The sequence below is a fragment of the Wickerhamomyces anomalus genome (assembly GCF_001661255.1).
Source record: "Wickerhamomyces anomalus NRRL Y-366-8 unplaced genomic scaffold WICANscaffold_4, whole genome shotgun sequence".
NCBI lineage: Eukaryota > Fungi > Ascomycota > Saccharomycetes > Phaffomycetales > Wickerhamomycetaceae > Hansenula > Hansenula anomala.
In genome coordinates, this window is record NW_017567113.1 from 232,471 (window position 1) to 248,780 (window position 16,310).

Genomic DNA, 16,310 nt, shown 5'->3' on the forward strand with positions numbered 1-16,310 from the left:
GCATATTTGAAAACAAAAAAAACAGTGATCATCATCATTCATGTTCCAGCATAAAGGGAATATATAAAAATTGAGTATTAAAAATTAATTAGTGTTGAAATTCAATAAAAGGAATGTCTGGATTTGATATGAACCATTTGAGGTTTTACTTATTCTAATGATTCTTTAACAGCAATCATATTCTTGTAGTTATCAGTTTGAGAAGCACCATGTCTTTGGTCCAATTGAGCTTGCAACTGTCTCAATTTTTCTTCATCAACTTCTTCAATTTGGTCAGAATGTTCACCATTTTCAGTAGTAACATTTGAAGCATTTCTATCTAATTCACCAGAACTTGGCATAAAGATAACTTTTGAGTTTGCAGATTTGGCCATGTTTTGCATAGCATCCAAATATCTAATTTGCATAGCAGGCTTGGAGGCTAAGATATCAGCAGCTTGTCTCATCAATTTAGCACTTTCAACTTCAGCTTTAGCAGTAATGATCTTGGATTCACCAATTCTCTTTGCTTGTGCAGCTTGAGATAATGATTGAGTAACTTCATTAGATAGTTGTAAATCTTTGATCAAGATGGATTCAACATGAACACCCCATTCAGCAGCTGTTTGTGCAATAATTATTTGAATAGCTTCTGCAATTTCTTCACGACGTTCAATAACATCTTGAAGAACTCTCGAACCGATCACATCTCTTAAAGTAGTTTGAGTTCTTTCCACAATAGCATCTTGAATATTTGAAATACCGAAAACAGCTTTTTGGGGATCAATAATGTTATAATACAACACACTCTTCAAGTAAACAATAACATTATCTTTTGTTAAACAAGCTTGTTCTGGGATATCTTGAACTTGAATCATAATTGAAACCATATGTAATTTTTCACTGAAAATATTAACATAGGTTGAACCTGGATCTGCGACTCTTGCTAATTCACCAAATTTTGTAATCATACCAATAGAACCTTGATTAACATCATGATATGGATTACTACATGGACAACAACAAACCATACCAAAATAACCAAAAAAGTTACCAAATGCATTGACAAGTGATTGATAAGTACCTTGAGGTTGAACATCATATTCCTTTTTATAAGTAATTTGCTTTATAGCATCAGGTTCTCTTGAGACAATTGGAGGGTTTCTAATTGTATTTGAGGTAGCTGAAGGATTATTGTTGATGATGTTTTGTTGGAATGTTTCACCAGATGGGGTATCATCGGTGTATCCTGGTTGGGCTTTTGGAGCATCATAAAATTCTTGTGACATTGTAATTGTTGATTGATTAGTTTGATGATTAGGTTAGGTCTTCAGTAAAACTATTATCAAAGGACTTGACTAGACTTTTATACTTTTTTTGTCTTCTGTATAATCTTCACATTGTCTGCCAAGTTTAAGTACGAGCTGGTGCAGATCTGGCATGGGGCCACACTGAAGCCGCCATTGGCTGAGCACACTTTTACTATAAAATCTCAATTTTATAGAGAGTTGAGAAGATAAAATGAGCGTGTTGAAGTTGTATGACCTTTGGTGAGCTGTGTAGTGCTGATGGTTGGACAGAACGTGTTGTTTTGGTGCGTTTTTTGGTGGCTTTTGCTAGCTGTTCAGCCGTATTAGCTTCACGTTGTAAGCAGAACTAAGCCAGTACATCATGACCAATGACGTACAAGACTCCAACAACGGTTCAGATAGACTAATTAATAACGGTTTGATGATAGTGAATGGGCCGATGTTAAACAAGCAATATGGTGTATGTATTCATGTGGTTATATCTGGTCATTGATCAAGCCTCTATTCGTGACTCTGTTGCAGATTGATGCACCACCAAATACGTTGGCTCAAAATATTTGAAGAAATTACATCGATAATATTGGATCAACTAATCATATCACAAATAACTATGCTGGAAGTACTTGTACTCAGAAGGCTGTATCGAGAATGATCAATGATCTAACATCGGCTAATGTGTTTCCTTGTAGGTTACTCAATTGATCTGTACTGACATACTATTCAATATTATCATAGACAATCACAAGCGAGCTCTGTCCATGAATGTGCCGATAACGAGCTTTGAAAGAGTCATGTACTTGTCATTGAAAACTTCACTCATATTAGCAACACAGCTTTCAAATGATATAACCAAAACTTTTATTTCAACTCTACATTTATTGTGTTTTATCTAGGTGCACCGTCTTGACTTCCTTATTGGGTAATAACTTGTCAGTCTAAACATCTGAAAATTCTAGTCACGTGAATGTCACGCTTTTCTCTGAAGTTTTTGGTTTTCACGATTCCACATAAAAAAAATGTTCAACTTCGACTATGGTTAAAAAAATCAACAACGATCCACTAAAATCAAATCAACAACAAAATTAACAACATCAACGGCATCATAGGAATCCAAGAGATAGTTCAAGTAAAATTCTATCATTAATTGTTAGTTTCCACTGGATCCTATAGCCTCCTATTTGTTAGTCTTTTTGTGGGCCCTCAAATAAGTGTGAGTACAACTGTGACTTCAAGTTTTAACGTGTTTTGGCAAGTCTCTAACAACATCACAATAGCCCTTTTATTTATTTTTTGATTTAAAGCGGTGGGAATCAATAAAGAGATGTCCTACACCGCTCAAATAGACACCTTTGCCAGCAGGCTTAAAGAAGATGTCGATTTCAAGACAAAACATTCAATAATTTCTGAGTTGTCTGATATGATTGAAGCATTTACTGGCAATACTGAATATGAACATTACCTTTCACAACTTGTTCCTGTATATATTGAATTATTGAATACAGTTCCAATTAGTTTTTCCAGTCAATCAATTGATCACAAGTTAAGAAATTCTATATTAGAGGTTTTACATCGTTCTACAATGAATGATACATTTCAAAATTATGCATTAGAAATCAATGATTTACTCATCAAACTATTACAAACTGAAAATGAAGAAAATGGAGTTCTATGTTTGAAAATTTCAACTTCATTGTTCAAATCTTATAAATCTATACTTGCTGATAAGGCTGAACCATTTATACAAATCATTATTGAAATGTACAAAAACATGGATCAACTGGTGAAAGATACATTTGTTAACAATGCAACAGGAACACCAAACCCAAATAACTTGGCTTCTGGGAATAACAATGGTGGATCACCTGCAAATAATTTCCAATCACCAAGAGCAATGTCCCCAAGTTTAGGTAATGATGATGCTCAACCAAAACAATTGGCTAAAGCTATGTATTCTTTCAAAACAATTGCTGAATGTCCAATTACAATGGTTACTTTAACTTCATCTTATAAGCAATTAGTCAATACTTCACTACCAGATTTCATTCCTTACATTATTCAAATTTTGCAGTTGGAAGTTCCACAACAAGCTGAAGCTAGAAAGTTTGCAGAAGAAAATGGCCAGAGATTGACCTCAGTTACGCCAGCAATTAAGAATAGATTGGCTTATGGTGATTTCATTCTAGGTCAAGTTAAAGCTGCTTCATTTTTGGCTTACATTTTCATTCGTGGTTATTCACAAGCTCTACTGAAAAAATATACTGAAATAATACCTGATCTTATAATGAGGCTACTACAAGATTGTCCGAGTGAACTATCCGCTGCTAGAAAAGAACTATTACATGCAACAAGACATATCCTAACAACACCTTACAGAAATTTGTTTATTTCAAAACTTGACTTATTATTTGATGAACGTGTGTTGATTGGTGATGGATTAACTGCACATGAAACTTTACGTCCATTAGCCTACAGCATTGTTGCTGATTTTGTTCACAATGTGAGAAATGAGTTATCCACTGATAAAATATTGAAAACAATCACCATGTATTGTAATCATTTACAGGATAGTTCATTAGCTTTAACAGTTCAAATTATGAGTGCTAAATTACTGCTCAATTTGGTGGAGCGTATAATGCGTTTGAATTCAAAAGCTGAAGGTAGACAGTTATTTATGTTGATTATTGATGCATTCACCAAAAGATTCCAAGCTTTGAATAGACAATATCCTAATATAATGAAGCATCATTTTGATGTGGAGAACAAGAGATTGGAAAAGGAGAAGAAGCAAAAAGAATTGATGAAATCAGAAAACTTGGGCCATGATGATGATATTTCAAGTTATTTTTTCAAAGATGAACCTAAGAAGCTGGAAAGTGTCGAAAATAAAGATGCAGACGGTGATGTTGAAATGGATGGTGATGAAAGTAATGAAAACAAAGACTCAACTGTGGAAGAGGATTCAAAAGAATATGATATTTTTGACATCCAAAGAGAAGTTCCTATCTTGATCACTGCACCATCACCAACAGATCCATTAAAGGATGCTCGTTATTTGTTCCGTACTTTGCTACAGTTCTTAAAGACTATCAGTTATGGTTTAAAAAACTTCAATCCTCAACCTCCAGCAACTCAAGATGAATTGCATAATCAAAAATGGAATGATTTTGCTCGTGTTTTTTCAAATGAAGAAGTTACTGTTTTGAGACAATTATTTTGTGAGTGTATTTCTGGTATGAAGTTCTTTTCATCATCTCAACAAAAAGAGCAAAAGGCACATCAACAAATCCTAGAAAATAAACATATTTATGAAATTTCTGGTCCTTCATTACCTGTCAGTTCATCAAAAGAAGAGAAGGATCTAATGGAAAACTTTGCAATCATTTTCATGCATATTGATGCTGCCACTTTTAATGAAATTGTTCAAGCTGAGATTGGCTTCTTATACAATGCTATGTTGAAAGAATCTGCCTTGTTGCACATTCCTCAATTCTTTTTAGCTAATGAAAACACATCTCCAAACTTTTCTGGTATCTTGATTTCGTTCTTGAAAAGCAAATTAGATGAACTAGGTGGAGATGATATAATAAAATCAAACATTTTGATTAGATTATTCAAACTTTGTTTTATGTCTGTTAACTTGTTTCCAACATTAAATGAGAAAGTCATTCTACCACATTTGAATGATTTAATTTTAACTTCCTTGAAATTAACAACAACATCAAAGGAACCAATTGCCTATTTCCACCTGATAAGAACTTTATTCAGAAGTATTGGTGGTGGTCGTTTTGAAAATTTGTACAAGGAAATCATGCCATTGCTTCAAGTTTTGTTGGAATCATTGAATAGAATGATCTTGAATGCACGTCGTCCTCAAGAACGTGATATTTATGTTGAATTATGTCTCACGGTCCCAGTCCGTCTCAGTGTTCTTGTTCCACATTTGAATTATTTAATGAGACCTTTGGTGCTGGCACTAAATAGTACTCAAGAATTAGTTAGTCAAGGACTAAGAACTTTGGAACTTTGTGTTGATAATTTAACTGCTGAATACTTTGACCCAATCATTGAACCTGTTATTGAAGAAGTCATGGAAGCTTTATGGAGACACTTGAAACCGCTACCTTACCACCATCAACATTCACATACAACTTTCAGAATTTTGGGTAAGCTAGGTGGTAGAAATCGTCGTTTTATTAAACCTCATCAAAACTTACAAATAACTGATAAATTGCAACAAGAAATTAATGCTAAATTCAAAATTGAAGGTTTGAACCAAGATGCTTCTTTATCAATCACACCGGGTATCAAATCAGCTATTGAGATTTTGGAAGACGTTACTGTTGAATCACATTATAGAGTTAGTGCTTTCCAATACATTTCAAAAGTTTTCCTATTATTCATTCCTTCCACTGAGATCCCACAGGATTATGCATCTACACTTTCAGCTGCTGTTTCATTAATCACTCAAGAGAAACTTGAATTGGAAAATCCAAACATTGGAGATGAAATAATTATTAGCAAACAAAAATTGAATCGTGAACAAGAATTAGTTTTAAGATTATACAAATCCATATTTTATGCTATCTCAGTTCCAGAAACAAAGGATGAAGCAACTAAAATCATCAAAAATATTGCTCAACATTTTACTTTATTAAGTGTCAATAAAGTTTTGACTGAAAAATTGAAAAATCAAAGACCATTTTTAGTTGATGATAAAGAAGGCAAAGTTGTCATTTCAGAACGCATCATGTTTTACGCAATTATTTATGCCTTGAGTTCTTATATCATCGAAGTCAGAGAAGCTGGTATTGAAGCTATAAAGACTGTTTTCAACACTTCTGTCCTAGTATTTGACTCTGTTGAAAAAGCATTAGAGTTCCCGGTTTTGCGCTCATTATTTAATGCGTTTGTCCACTCAAGTTATGATGAAGCTTACTACAACAAGTTGGCTAGTTGTCTTGGTTTAACTACAATGGTTAATGAGTTGAACATTCCAATTTCATGGTTTAAAGTTCGTCAGTTTGATTTGGTTCACTCGATGTTTTATGTTTTGAGAGATACGAACCCTGAAGCTCCACATGAAGTTTGTGAAACTGCGAAAAATCTTGTTTTGAATGTTTTGGTGAAAGCTAATGAAAATTCTACTGAAGCTGAAGTTCTAGAGAAACCATTTCAAACAATTGTTGGTGCATTGGTTTATGATTTGAGTAATGCTAATCCAATTGTCAGGGAAACTGCTCAAAAGTCTTTGAAGGCATTGTCGGAAACCACTAAAGTACCAATTGCAAAGATGATTGAAAAATGCAAGAGCATCTTGTTGACTCCAATTTTTGGTAAACCATTGAGAGCTTTGCCTTTCCCAATGCAAATTGGTAATATTGATGCCATTACGTTCTGCTTGGGCTTGGAAGATTCATTTTTGACTTTCAATGATGAGTTGAATAGATTGTTAATGGAAGCCTTGACTTTAGTCGATGCAGAGGATGAATCATTGACTAGTGCTCATAAAGTTTCTGAACATCGTACATCAGAACAGTTGGTGAAATTAAGAGTGGTTTGTATTAGATTGTTGTCTTTGGCGTTAACAAAACCTGAGTTTACATCAAGTCAACAAGGTCATACTAGAATAAGAATTCTGGCAGTTTTCTTCAAAACTCTGTGTGCTAAGTCCACTGAAATCATCAATGCTTCCCATCAAGGATTACAACAAGTGTTGTCACAAAATGCTAAATTACCTAAGGAGTTACTGCAAAATGGGTTAAGACCAATGTTGATGAATTTATCAGACCACAAGAAGTTGACTGTTTCTGGTTTGGAGGCTTTAGCTCGTTTATTAGAACTTTTGATTACATACTTCAAAGTGGAAATTGGTAGAAAGTTATTAGACCATTTGATGGCTTGGGCACAACCTGTTGTTTTACATTCAATTGCTTCTGAAGAGTTGGAAAACAATCCAACTGTCAAAATCATTGTCGCTATTTTGAATATATTCCATCTCTTGCCACCAAAAGCTTATACATTCATGGAGGAAATAATCAAGACCTTACAATATTTGGAAGATAACTTGCGTCGCAAACAAGGCTCCCCATTCCGTGAACCAATTGCTAAATTCTTGAATCGTTTCCCACAAGAAACATTCCAATTTTTCTCACAACAATTTCATTTGAGACAATTGGGTACCAAGTTGGCCTATTTTATCAAATTAAAGGAGTGCGATGATTTGAAAAAAGTTATTAAAGAAAATATTGGAGTTCTCTATAATAGTGTGTCTCAAGAAACTCAAGCCGAAAATAAAACTATCAAGTTTGCCAACTTTATTGATTTGATAGAAAGTTTATCTGAAAGTGATTCAGAGTGGTTGATTTCTCATAAACAATTGTTGTTGGATGTTTCTTCTCTATCACAAGAAATTATCACTGTTGAGCAAAACGCTGCTTTGACTTCACCAATCCATTTCTGCATTAGACAGGCTATCGAGAAATTACAGTCTCTTTTTGTCCAATTGTTCCACAAAAATATCAAAGATTCAGACATCATTCTAGGTTTCATTGATTTGCTATCATCACTAGATATACCAATTTCGCCTTACTTGGAAGACTTCGTTTTTGAGAAAGTTGTTAAATCTGAGGATAGTGAAATTCGTCAAGAATATATGACCAAATCAATCCTTTTTGCTACTGATAACAAATCACTAAAATCTAAAACGTTTATTTTGAAACACATCTTCAATGCAATTGTTATCAATGAAGGTTTACACAATGGTAACTTGGATAATTTAGCTCATAAACCACAAGGTGCTAAATTGCCAACTTGGTTGGATCTAGTTCATAACAAAGTTTGGAGAGCGCAAAATGAAATGATCACCAACCATGTTGCTGGCTCAATTGACAATCTTAGATTTGAATTACTACAGTTATCTGCTTTATTGATCAAATATGCACCTCAATTAACTGCAGACCTTCGTAAGGATGTTATCAAATTCAGTTGGAATTTTATTAAATTGGATGACACATTGACCAAACAGGCTGCTTATGTTGTGACTTCATATTTCATTTCAGTTTATGAGACGCCTGTTAAAATCGTTACTCAAGTCTTTGTTGCTTTGTTGCGTACTCACACTGTGGATTCAAGATATCTTGTGAGACAAGCTCTTGATTTGTTAGCACCTGTCATGCCACAGCGTATGGGTCAAAGTGGTTCTTCTACTGGTTGGATCAAGTGGGTTAGACGTGTCTTATCTGAGAACAATACAGTTCAAAACTTGACAGTTTACCAATTTTTGATTCATCATTCTGATATTTTCTATATTGCCAGAGATCACTTTATTCCAAATATCATAACATATATGGGTAAATTAACTTCAATGGCTAATCCAGCTTTAGAGAATCAACTTTTAGCAATTGAATTGGCTGAATTAATATTGAACTGGGAAATAAAGGCAAGAGAAGAAGCAGATACGGGCACTGTTGGAAACCAAGCTGCTCCTGTTGCCGCCTCCAACCTGACCGAAAAGGATGAAGAGAAATTACTGGGTGCTGATAGTGCTGGCTCTCCAGAAATTTCAAGCTCTGATATTACTACACCAAAGAATTATTCTGTTCCATTTGCACAACGTGAAGCTTGTATCACATTTTTAATCAGGTTTATTTGCATTAGTTCACAAAGAGCATCAGAAAATGATCTGGGTCAAAAGGCGTTGCATATACTTTACAAGTTGCTAAGTAAAGACTATTGGTGTGAGGTTACTGTTAAGCTAGCATTTTTTGAAAAATTCCTAGTTCAAGCTGACTTGTCAAGTGCAAACCTTCTGGGATATTGTCTGAATGCTTTAGATGTTTTAGGTATTGCCTTAGAAGGAAAATCAACTTCTTGGATTGTTGAAAACATTAGCTTTCTCCAATCCCTGTTAGATAAATGTTTACGCTCTGACAACCACGATGTTCAAGAAGGTTTACAGAGAGTTTTGAGAATTATCTTGAAAGCTATTACCGAGGAGACAAGCTCTGATGAAAAAGAACAAAGCGAAGAGGTTAGATCATTCCTAACATTATTAACAACTATTGTTGCTGAAGATTTACAAAATACAAATTCTGTTGCAGCCGGTGTTACTTTAGCTTGGGCCCTTGCAAACTATTATCCAAAGGGACTTGATACGCTTGTTCAAAGTATCATAAGAACTTTTGCAAAGATCTGTAAAGATCATATCTCCATTTCACAAACAGAATCTGCTTCTCCACAAGTTGAATATGAAGCCAAGATGACAACCAAATTGCTTGAAAAGATTTTATATATCTCTTCTATGAGAATATCAACACTTGGTGATCAACGCCGGATCTTTTTGACATTATTGGCACAATTGATTGATCGTTCATTAGATGTCCGTTTATTGAAGGAAATCATTGGTATAGTTAGAGGTTGGGTCTTCTCAACAACTGATCTGTTCCCAACAACAAAGGAAAAAGCTGCAATTCTTGTCAAAATGCTGGTATTTGAACTGAGAGGTGAATTATCGTTGTCAAAAGAGTTTTACCAAATCATTGTGGACATTTTCGAAGATAAATCACTAACATGTACTGAGCTCACTGTTAGAATGGAACAACCTTTCTTAGTTGGTACAAGATTAGCTGATGTCAGTATTCGTCAACGTTTATTGTCAATCTTGAATGAAAGTCTCGAAAGAGATATAAATAAAAGATTGTACTATGTCATCAGGGAACAAAACTGGGAATATTTGGCTGATTACAGATGGTTGAATCAAGCTTTGCAATTGTTGTACGGCTCTTTTGACGGTGATCATTTTTTGAAACTTGAATCCTCATATCAATTTGCTACATTAGACCAAATCAAAGCGGTTATTGGTGATGAAGATAATGAGCCACTGGATGGTGTTCAAGATTTGCTTAATGAGCATGGTAAGTTCTTGGGAGAAATTGGTCAAATCAAAGCTAGAGATATTATTGGACCATTATCAAACCTCTTTTATAAGAGCCCAGAGACTGTTCATTCTACTTGGGTGAATGTTTTCCCTGTTGCATACAGCTCCATTAGTCGTCGTGAGAGAACAAACTTCAAAGAAGCACTTGTTTCATTGTTGTCCAAAGATTACCACACTCGTCAAGCTGATGCTCGTCCAAATGTTATTCAATCTTTGTTGGAAGGTGTTGGTAAATGTTCTGATCTCCAGTTGCCGCCACATTTGATCAAGTATTTGGGTTATAGTTTCGACTCTTGGTATCCTTCCATTAAAATTTTGGAATCTATTGAGGACGAACCATTGGTTGATAACAATATTGTTCGTGAAACTAATCAAGATGCTCTCATTGAAATGTATGCTACGCTTCAAGAGGATGATATGTTTTATGGTCAATGGAGAAGACGTGCTAAATACTTTGAAACGAATGCAGCTTTGTCATATGAGCAAATTGGTTTATGGGATAAAGCACTCCAACTTTATGAGGCTGCTCAAATAAAGGCACGTAGTGGTGTATTGCCATATGGTGAATCTGAATATTCTTTATGGGAGGACAATTGGATTTTATGTGCTGAAAAATTACAACATTGGGATATTTTAACTGAGTTGGCCAAGCATGAAGGTTTTACTGATTTGTTGCTTGAATGTGGTTGGAGGGTTGCTGATTGGACTGCTGATAAAGAACCATTAGAACAATCTGTCAAAACTGTTATGGATGTTCCTACACCTCGTCGTCAAATCTTCGAAACATTTTTATGCTTACAAGGGTATGCTCAACAAAAGGAAACTTTACAAGATTTGTCCAAATTGTGTGATGAAGGTATTCAATTGGCTTTACGCAAGTGGCACGCATTACCAAAAAGATTCAGTAATGCACATGTTCCACTGTTGCACTCATTCCAACAATACGTTGAGTTCATGGAAGCTAGTCAAGTTTATGGTTCATTGCTTACAACTAATGCTCAGAATTTGGATAACAAGTCACAAGAATTGAAGAGAGTTTTACAAGCCTGGCGTGAACGTTTGCCAAACATTTGGGATGACATCAATATTTGGAATGATCTTGTTACATGGCGTCAACATGCATTTGGTGTTATTAACAGAGTGTACATGCCATTCATTCCAGCATTACAACAAGCTAATGGCAATTCAAATGCTAATAGTTATGCTTATCGTGGTTATCATGAAATTGCTTGGGTCATCAACAGATTCGCACATGTTGCTCGTAAACATAACATGCCAGATGTTTGTATTAATCAGTTAACCAAGATTTACACACTTCCAAATATTGAAATTCAAGAAGCTTTCCTAAAATTGAGAGAACAAGCCAAATGTCATTATCAAAATGTTAATGAGCTGAATACTGGTTTAGATGTCATTAGTAACACAAACTTGGTTTACTTTGCCACACAGCAAAAGGCTGAGTTCTTCACATTGAAGGGTATGTTCTTGGCTAAATTGAAGGCACAGGATGAAGCTAATCAAGCATTTGCCACTGCTGTCCAAATTGACTTGAATCTGGCTAAAGCTTGGGCTGAATGGGGTCATTTCAATGACCGTCGTTCCAAAGAAAATCCAACTGAAATGGTTTTTGCAAATAATGCCATTAGTTGTTACTTACAAGCCGCTGGTTTGTACAAGAATGGTAAGGCAAGAAAATTACTTTGTCGTATCTTATGGTTGATCAGTTTGGATGACTCCACTGGTACCTTGTCATCTGCATTTGAGTCTTATAGAGGTGAAGTGCCTGTTTGGTATTGGATAACGTTCATTCCACAATTGTTGACATCATTATCACATAAGGAAGCTAAATTGGTTCGTCAAATTTTGATTCGTATTGCTAAGACTTATCCACAAGCTCTACATTTCCAATTGAGAACTACCAAGGAAGATTTTGCTGTTATCCAAAGACAAGCTATGGCTGTTGCTAATCGTCAAAATGGTACCCCAGCTGAACAACCACGTCCAGCCTCCACTGGTTTGCGTCAACCTTGGGAATACGTTGATGAAATAATGGGTATTTTGAAAACTGCTTATCCACTTTTGGCCCTTTCCTTGGAATCCTTGGTTGACCAAATTAATCAAAGATTCAAGTGCAGTGCTGATGAAGATGCCTATAGACTGGTTATTGCATTGTTGAATGATGGTATTCAATACTCAAATCGTCTGCCAAATCCAAGAGAAGATGCTAAACTGCCACCTACTACTGAGGCCAATATAACAAGATTTGCTGATACTGTTTTACCAAGACATATTAGAGCTGAATTCGATAAAGATTTTGTTTCATCAAAACCAAACTTGGAAACTTATATTACCAAGCTCAGAAAATGGAGAGATCGTCTTGAAGATAAATTAGATAGAAGATTTTCTAGTGTTAATCTGGAGAGTGTTTGTCCACATTTAAGTGAATTCCATCATCAAAAATTTGAAGATATTGAGGTTCCAGGTCAATATTTGTTGAATAAGGATAATAACTCACATTTCATCAAGATTGAAAGATTTTTACCAACTTTACAATTGGTTAGAGGTACACATGCTTGTTACAAACGTATTATGATTCGTGGTCATGATGGTAGCTTACATTCATTTGCTGTTCAATTTCCAGCTGCTCGTCATTGCAGACGTGAAGAAAGAATTTTCCAATTGTATCGTATCTTTAATGATACTTTATCAAGAAAAGTTCAAACACGTCGTCGTAATATTCAATTGACATTACCAATTGCAATTCCATTATCACCACATATTCGTATTATGAATGATAATGAAAATATTTCATCATTACAGGAAATTTATGAAGACTATTGCAAGAATAAGAAGGTTAATCGTGATGATCCATTGCTATATTATAATGAAAAATTAAGAGCTGCATTTGATCCACATTTACCAAAACCAGATATTATGAGTATTAGGGTTGAAATTTTAGGTGCTATTCAATCATTGATTGTTCCAAACAAAATTTTGAAAGATTATTATACTGGATTATATTCCACTTTTGAAGATTTTTGGTTATTCCGCAAACAATTTACTTCACAATATGCTTCATTTATTTTCATGACATATTTGATGAGCATTAATAATCGTTTACCTCATAAAATAAGTATCAATGGTCAATCTGGTGCTGTTACAACATTTGAAATGTTACCATCAAAACTGGCAAGCAGTAAAACAAATACAAATTTTTACCAACATAGTGCTTTGGATGTTTCAGCCCAACGTGCTGCACCAATTTTTTTCAATGCAGAAAGTGTTCCATTTAGATTAACACCAAATATTCAAACATTAATTGGTGAAGCTGGATTAGAAGGTATTTTATCAGTTCATATGTTGTTAATTTCCAAGGCATTAACTGAAGCAGAATCTGAATTGGATACATTTTTACCATTATTTGTTCGTGATGAAGCTATTTCATGGTTTACCCAACAACATCGTCCTTCAGCAGATGAACCTCAATTACGTGAAATTGTTCGTGTTAATGTTGATCTGATTTTGAAAAAGGCTCAACAATTATGCAGTGTTACTAGTGCAAATTCTGTAACTACTCAACATATTTTGGATTTGATTCAACAAGCTGTTAATCCAAGACATTTGGCAGCTTCTGATCCATTATGGATGGCATATCTATGATGTGTCTTGTACATTAGATTTATTGTTTTTTATTGTTTTTATTGTTTTTATTTGTAATATTTGAATTTTGAGATTTGGTATGATGTAGTGTGTATCGGTATTATTTCCCGATTGGGTATAACTGCCGGAGCGGATTGACTCATTGATAATGAAGAGGTAGTAGGTAACCATTCATCAAGATTCTTATGCCGTTCACACAAATAGCCCACATAAATAGAACAGAGTATATCGAGCATACCAACTTATGCTTCATTCATTCTTTTAATTAATTAGCAATCCCTAGACACAATTCATCAATGACTGGCACCCAAAAACACAATTTGACACTCCTTAAAATCCCAGGACATGTATTTATTGAATCACCAAATTCACACAAGATTATTAGTTTTTTAACTAAAGTATTGAACACAGGTTATAATAGGGTTAAGGTCAAATTTGGAGTGATTAATTCTACGAGGATCAAGAATGAAACTGCATTTGTTAATGATTTGGGTATAAAATCTTCTGGGTCATTTTTATGGTTAGTCATTGCAAATGATAAAGATTTTGATCCTGAAGTGGTTTTGAAAGATTTACAAGAAGGTTTATATGAGACTAAAGAAGCTGGTATTGATTTGTCCTTTGATGAATTAGATCAAAAGCAAGTATTGGGGACAATTGGGGTTAAACCTAAGATTGATTCAAAATTGTCAAAAGGTAAAGGATGGGAAATAACAGGGTTTACATCTTTTTTAAAAGGAGTTGGTAAGTTTATGATAACAGGGTTGGAAAAATTGGCAATAGAACAAGACTTGAACTTTCTATTTGCAACAGTTATTCAAGAACACGAATTAGTTCCATATTATGCCAAGTATGGGTATAAAGAGACAGGTGTTGTGATATTGTTAGAGGTGGATCCTGAGACTGGGAGAGTTAAAGGAGATGCCTTAGAAGATGGAATCTATGCCACAAGAGATTTCCATGTTGCAGAGTTGATAAAACATTTGAAATGAATGAATTAATTATTCTTTAGTACCTGTAGATGGAGATAAGCCTTGTAAATCCGATACACATGATATGAAGTTTTGACTCATTGAAACTGTGGTTATAAATTTGCGAGCATCCACTATATCTCTAGGACCCTGAATCAATAATAACCATCAAAGATGCCTAACAGTGATAATCCAATAACAATTTTGAGGTTTTCAAAGGATATACTCGAGGAATCTCCGAATAGACAAGGGATCTTGAATCTGCTAACAGAGAGAATCAACAATGGATATGATCAAAACAGAAAGAAATACAACATCATCACCTCTTTAAGAATTGAACAAGATAAAGATTTCTTACGTGAATTGGGTATTCATAAAGATGGGTCTTTCTTGATGATCCTGATAGCCCATGATCTGGAACTTGTTCAACAATCACTGAAAGAAGGAAACATCTCATTGATAGATGCCACTAATGAAACCACACTTGATGGGATTGAACATGATCAAATACTGGGCACGATTGCTGGTAAGCCAATGGAGTTCCAATTACAAAAGGCATGGGAAGTTACAGCATTCACATCAATTGCAAAAGGTGCTGGTAAATATTTATTAAGACAAGTGGAACAAGAAGCCATTATTAAAGGAGATGTTGAATTATTATACATCACCATGGTTCAAGAACATGGATTAGTTCCTTATTATGTGGCAAACGGGTTCAAAGAAACAGGCACTGTGTATTTTTGTCAAGTTGATGATGATGGATATGTAAAGCAAATTCCTGGAATGAAAGCTGCTCAAGATTTCCATTCTGTTGAGTTGATAAAGAGTTTGAAATAGATCAAGTGGTTCATCTACTTTAGATCATATGCTTTGGAAAATAGTTCAATAAAATTAATCAAATCAGTGTCAAAAGTATCAATTTTGAACAGGTGACTTGATCATTTCATGAGTGTATATTATTAACAATATTACATATTCTTGTATCTGCTGATTTGACACATACAATGGTTGTTAATGTTGCAAAACAGTTAGTGAATACTAATAGTGAAGATGATATTGAAAGTAGATTCAAAACATATAATTCAAGAACACCCGATTCACCTGGATTTCAGTTTTGGTAAAACACATCTGAAACAATAAATTCAAGGTTACTATTTGAAAAGCTTTTATTGAAAAACATCACAACAAAACACAGCTTACTTGACCACTAACTGACTCGTCAGTAAAACACCTGGAAGAGTCAATGCAGTGGCTACGCCTGTGGAACGAGATTGGATTGGTATTTTCCATGTTGATATTTCAAAGTACGGGATAACATCACAGAACATGGAGCGAGGCCTATGCACACAAGAAGCTCAAGTAACAAACAACAATACTTAATACTTAATCAGATTGAAATTAAGAACAAAGAAGACAAAAAAAAATGGATCGCGAATTTTATTTTTGATTTTCCAA

The 16,310-nt window shown here is 34.6% G+C and overlaps 4 protein-coding genes across 4 annotated transcripts; 3 read left to right on the forward strand and 1 right to left on the reverse strand.

Moving 5' to 3' along the window:
* Window positions 1-149: 149 nt before the first annotated feature.
* WICANDRAFT_31888 (uncharacterized protein) lies at window positions 150-1,268 on the reverse strand (the record flags this gene model as incomplete). The annotated part of the gene is made up of 1 exon (XM_019181895.1): window positions 150-1,268. The coding sequence occupies one exon, from the start codon at window positions 1,266-1,268 to the stop codon at window positions 150-152; it is 1,119 nt and encodes a 372-aa protein (XP_019037865.1).
* Window positions 1,269-2,610: 1,342 nt separating this feature from the next.
* TRA1 (histone acetyltransferase TRA1) lies at window positions 2,611-13,884 on the forward strand (the record flags this gene model as incomplete). The annotated part of the gene is made up of 2 exons (XM_019181994.1): window positions 2,611-8,754; window positions 8,812-13,884. The coding sequence occupies 2 exons, from the start codon at window positions 2,611-2,613 to the stop codon at window positions 13,882-13,884; spliced, it is 11,217 nt and encodes a 3,738-aa protein (XP_019037866.1).
* A 296-nt stretch (window positions 13,885-14,180) lies between these two features.
* On the forward strand, window positions 14,181-14,876 carry WICANDRAFT_63168 (uncharacterized protein; the record flags this gene model as incomplete). Its single annotated transcript, XM_019183500.1, has 1 exon — window positions 14,181-14,876. The coding sequence occupies one exon, from the start codon at window positions 14,181-14,183 to the stop codon at window positions 14,874-14,876; it is 696 nt and encodes a 231-aa protein (XP_019037867.1).
* A 153-nt stretch (window positions 14,877-15,029) lies between these two features.
* On the forward strand, window positions 15,030-15,692 carry WICANDRAFT_79208 (uncharacterized protein; the record flags this gene model as incomplete). The annotated part of the gene is made up of 1 exon (XM_019184856.1): window positions 15,030-15,692. One exon carries the CDS (start codon window positions 15,030-15,032, stop codon window positions 15,690-15,692), a length of 663 nt encoding a protein of 220 aa, XP_019037868.1.
* Window positions 15,693-16,310: the final 618 nt, after the last annotated feature.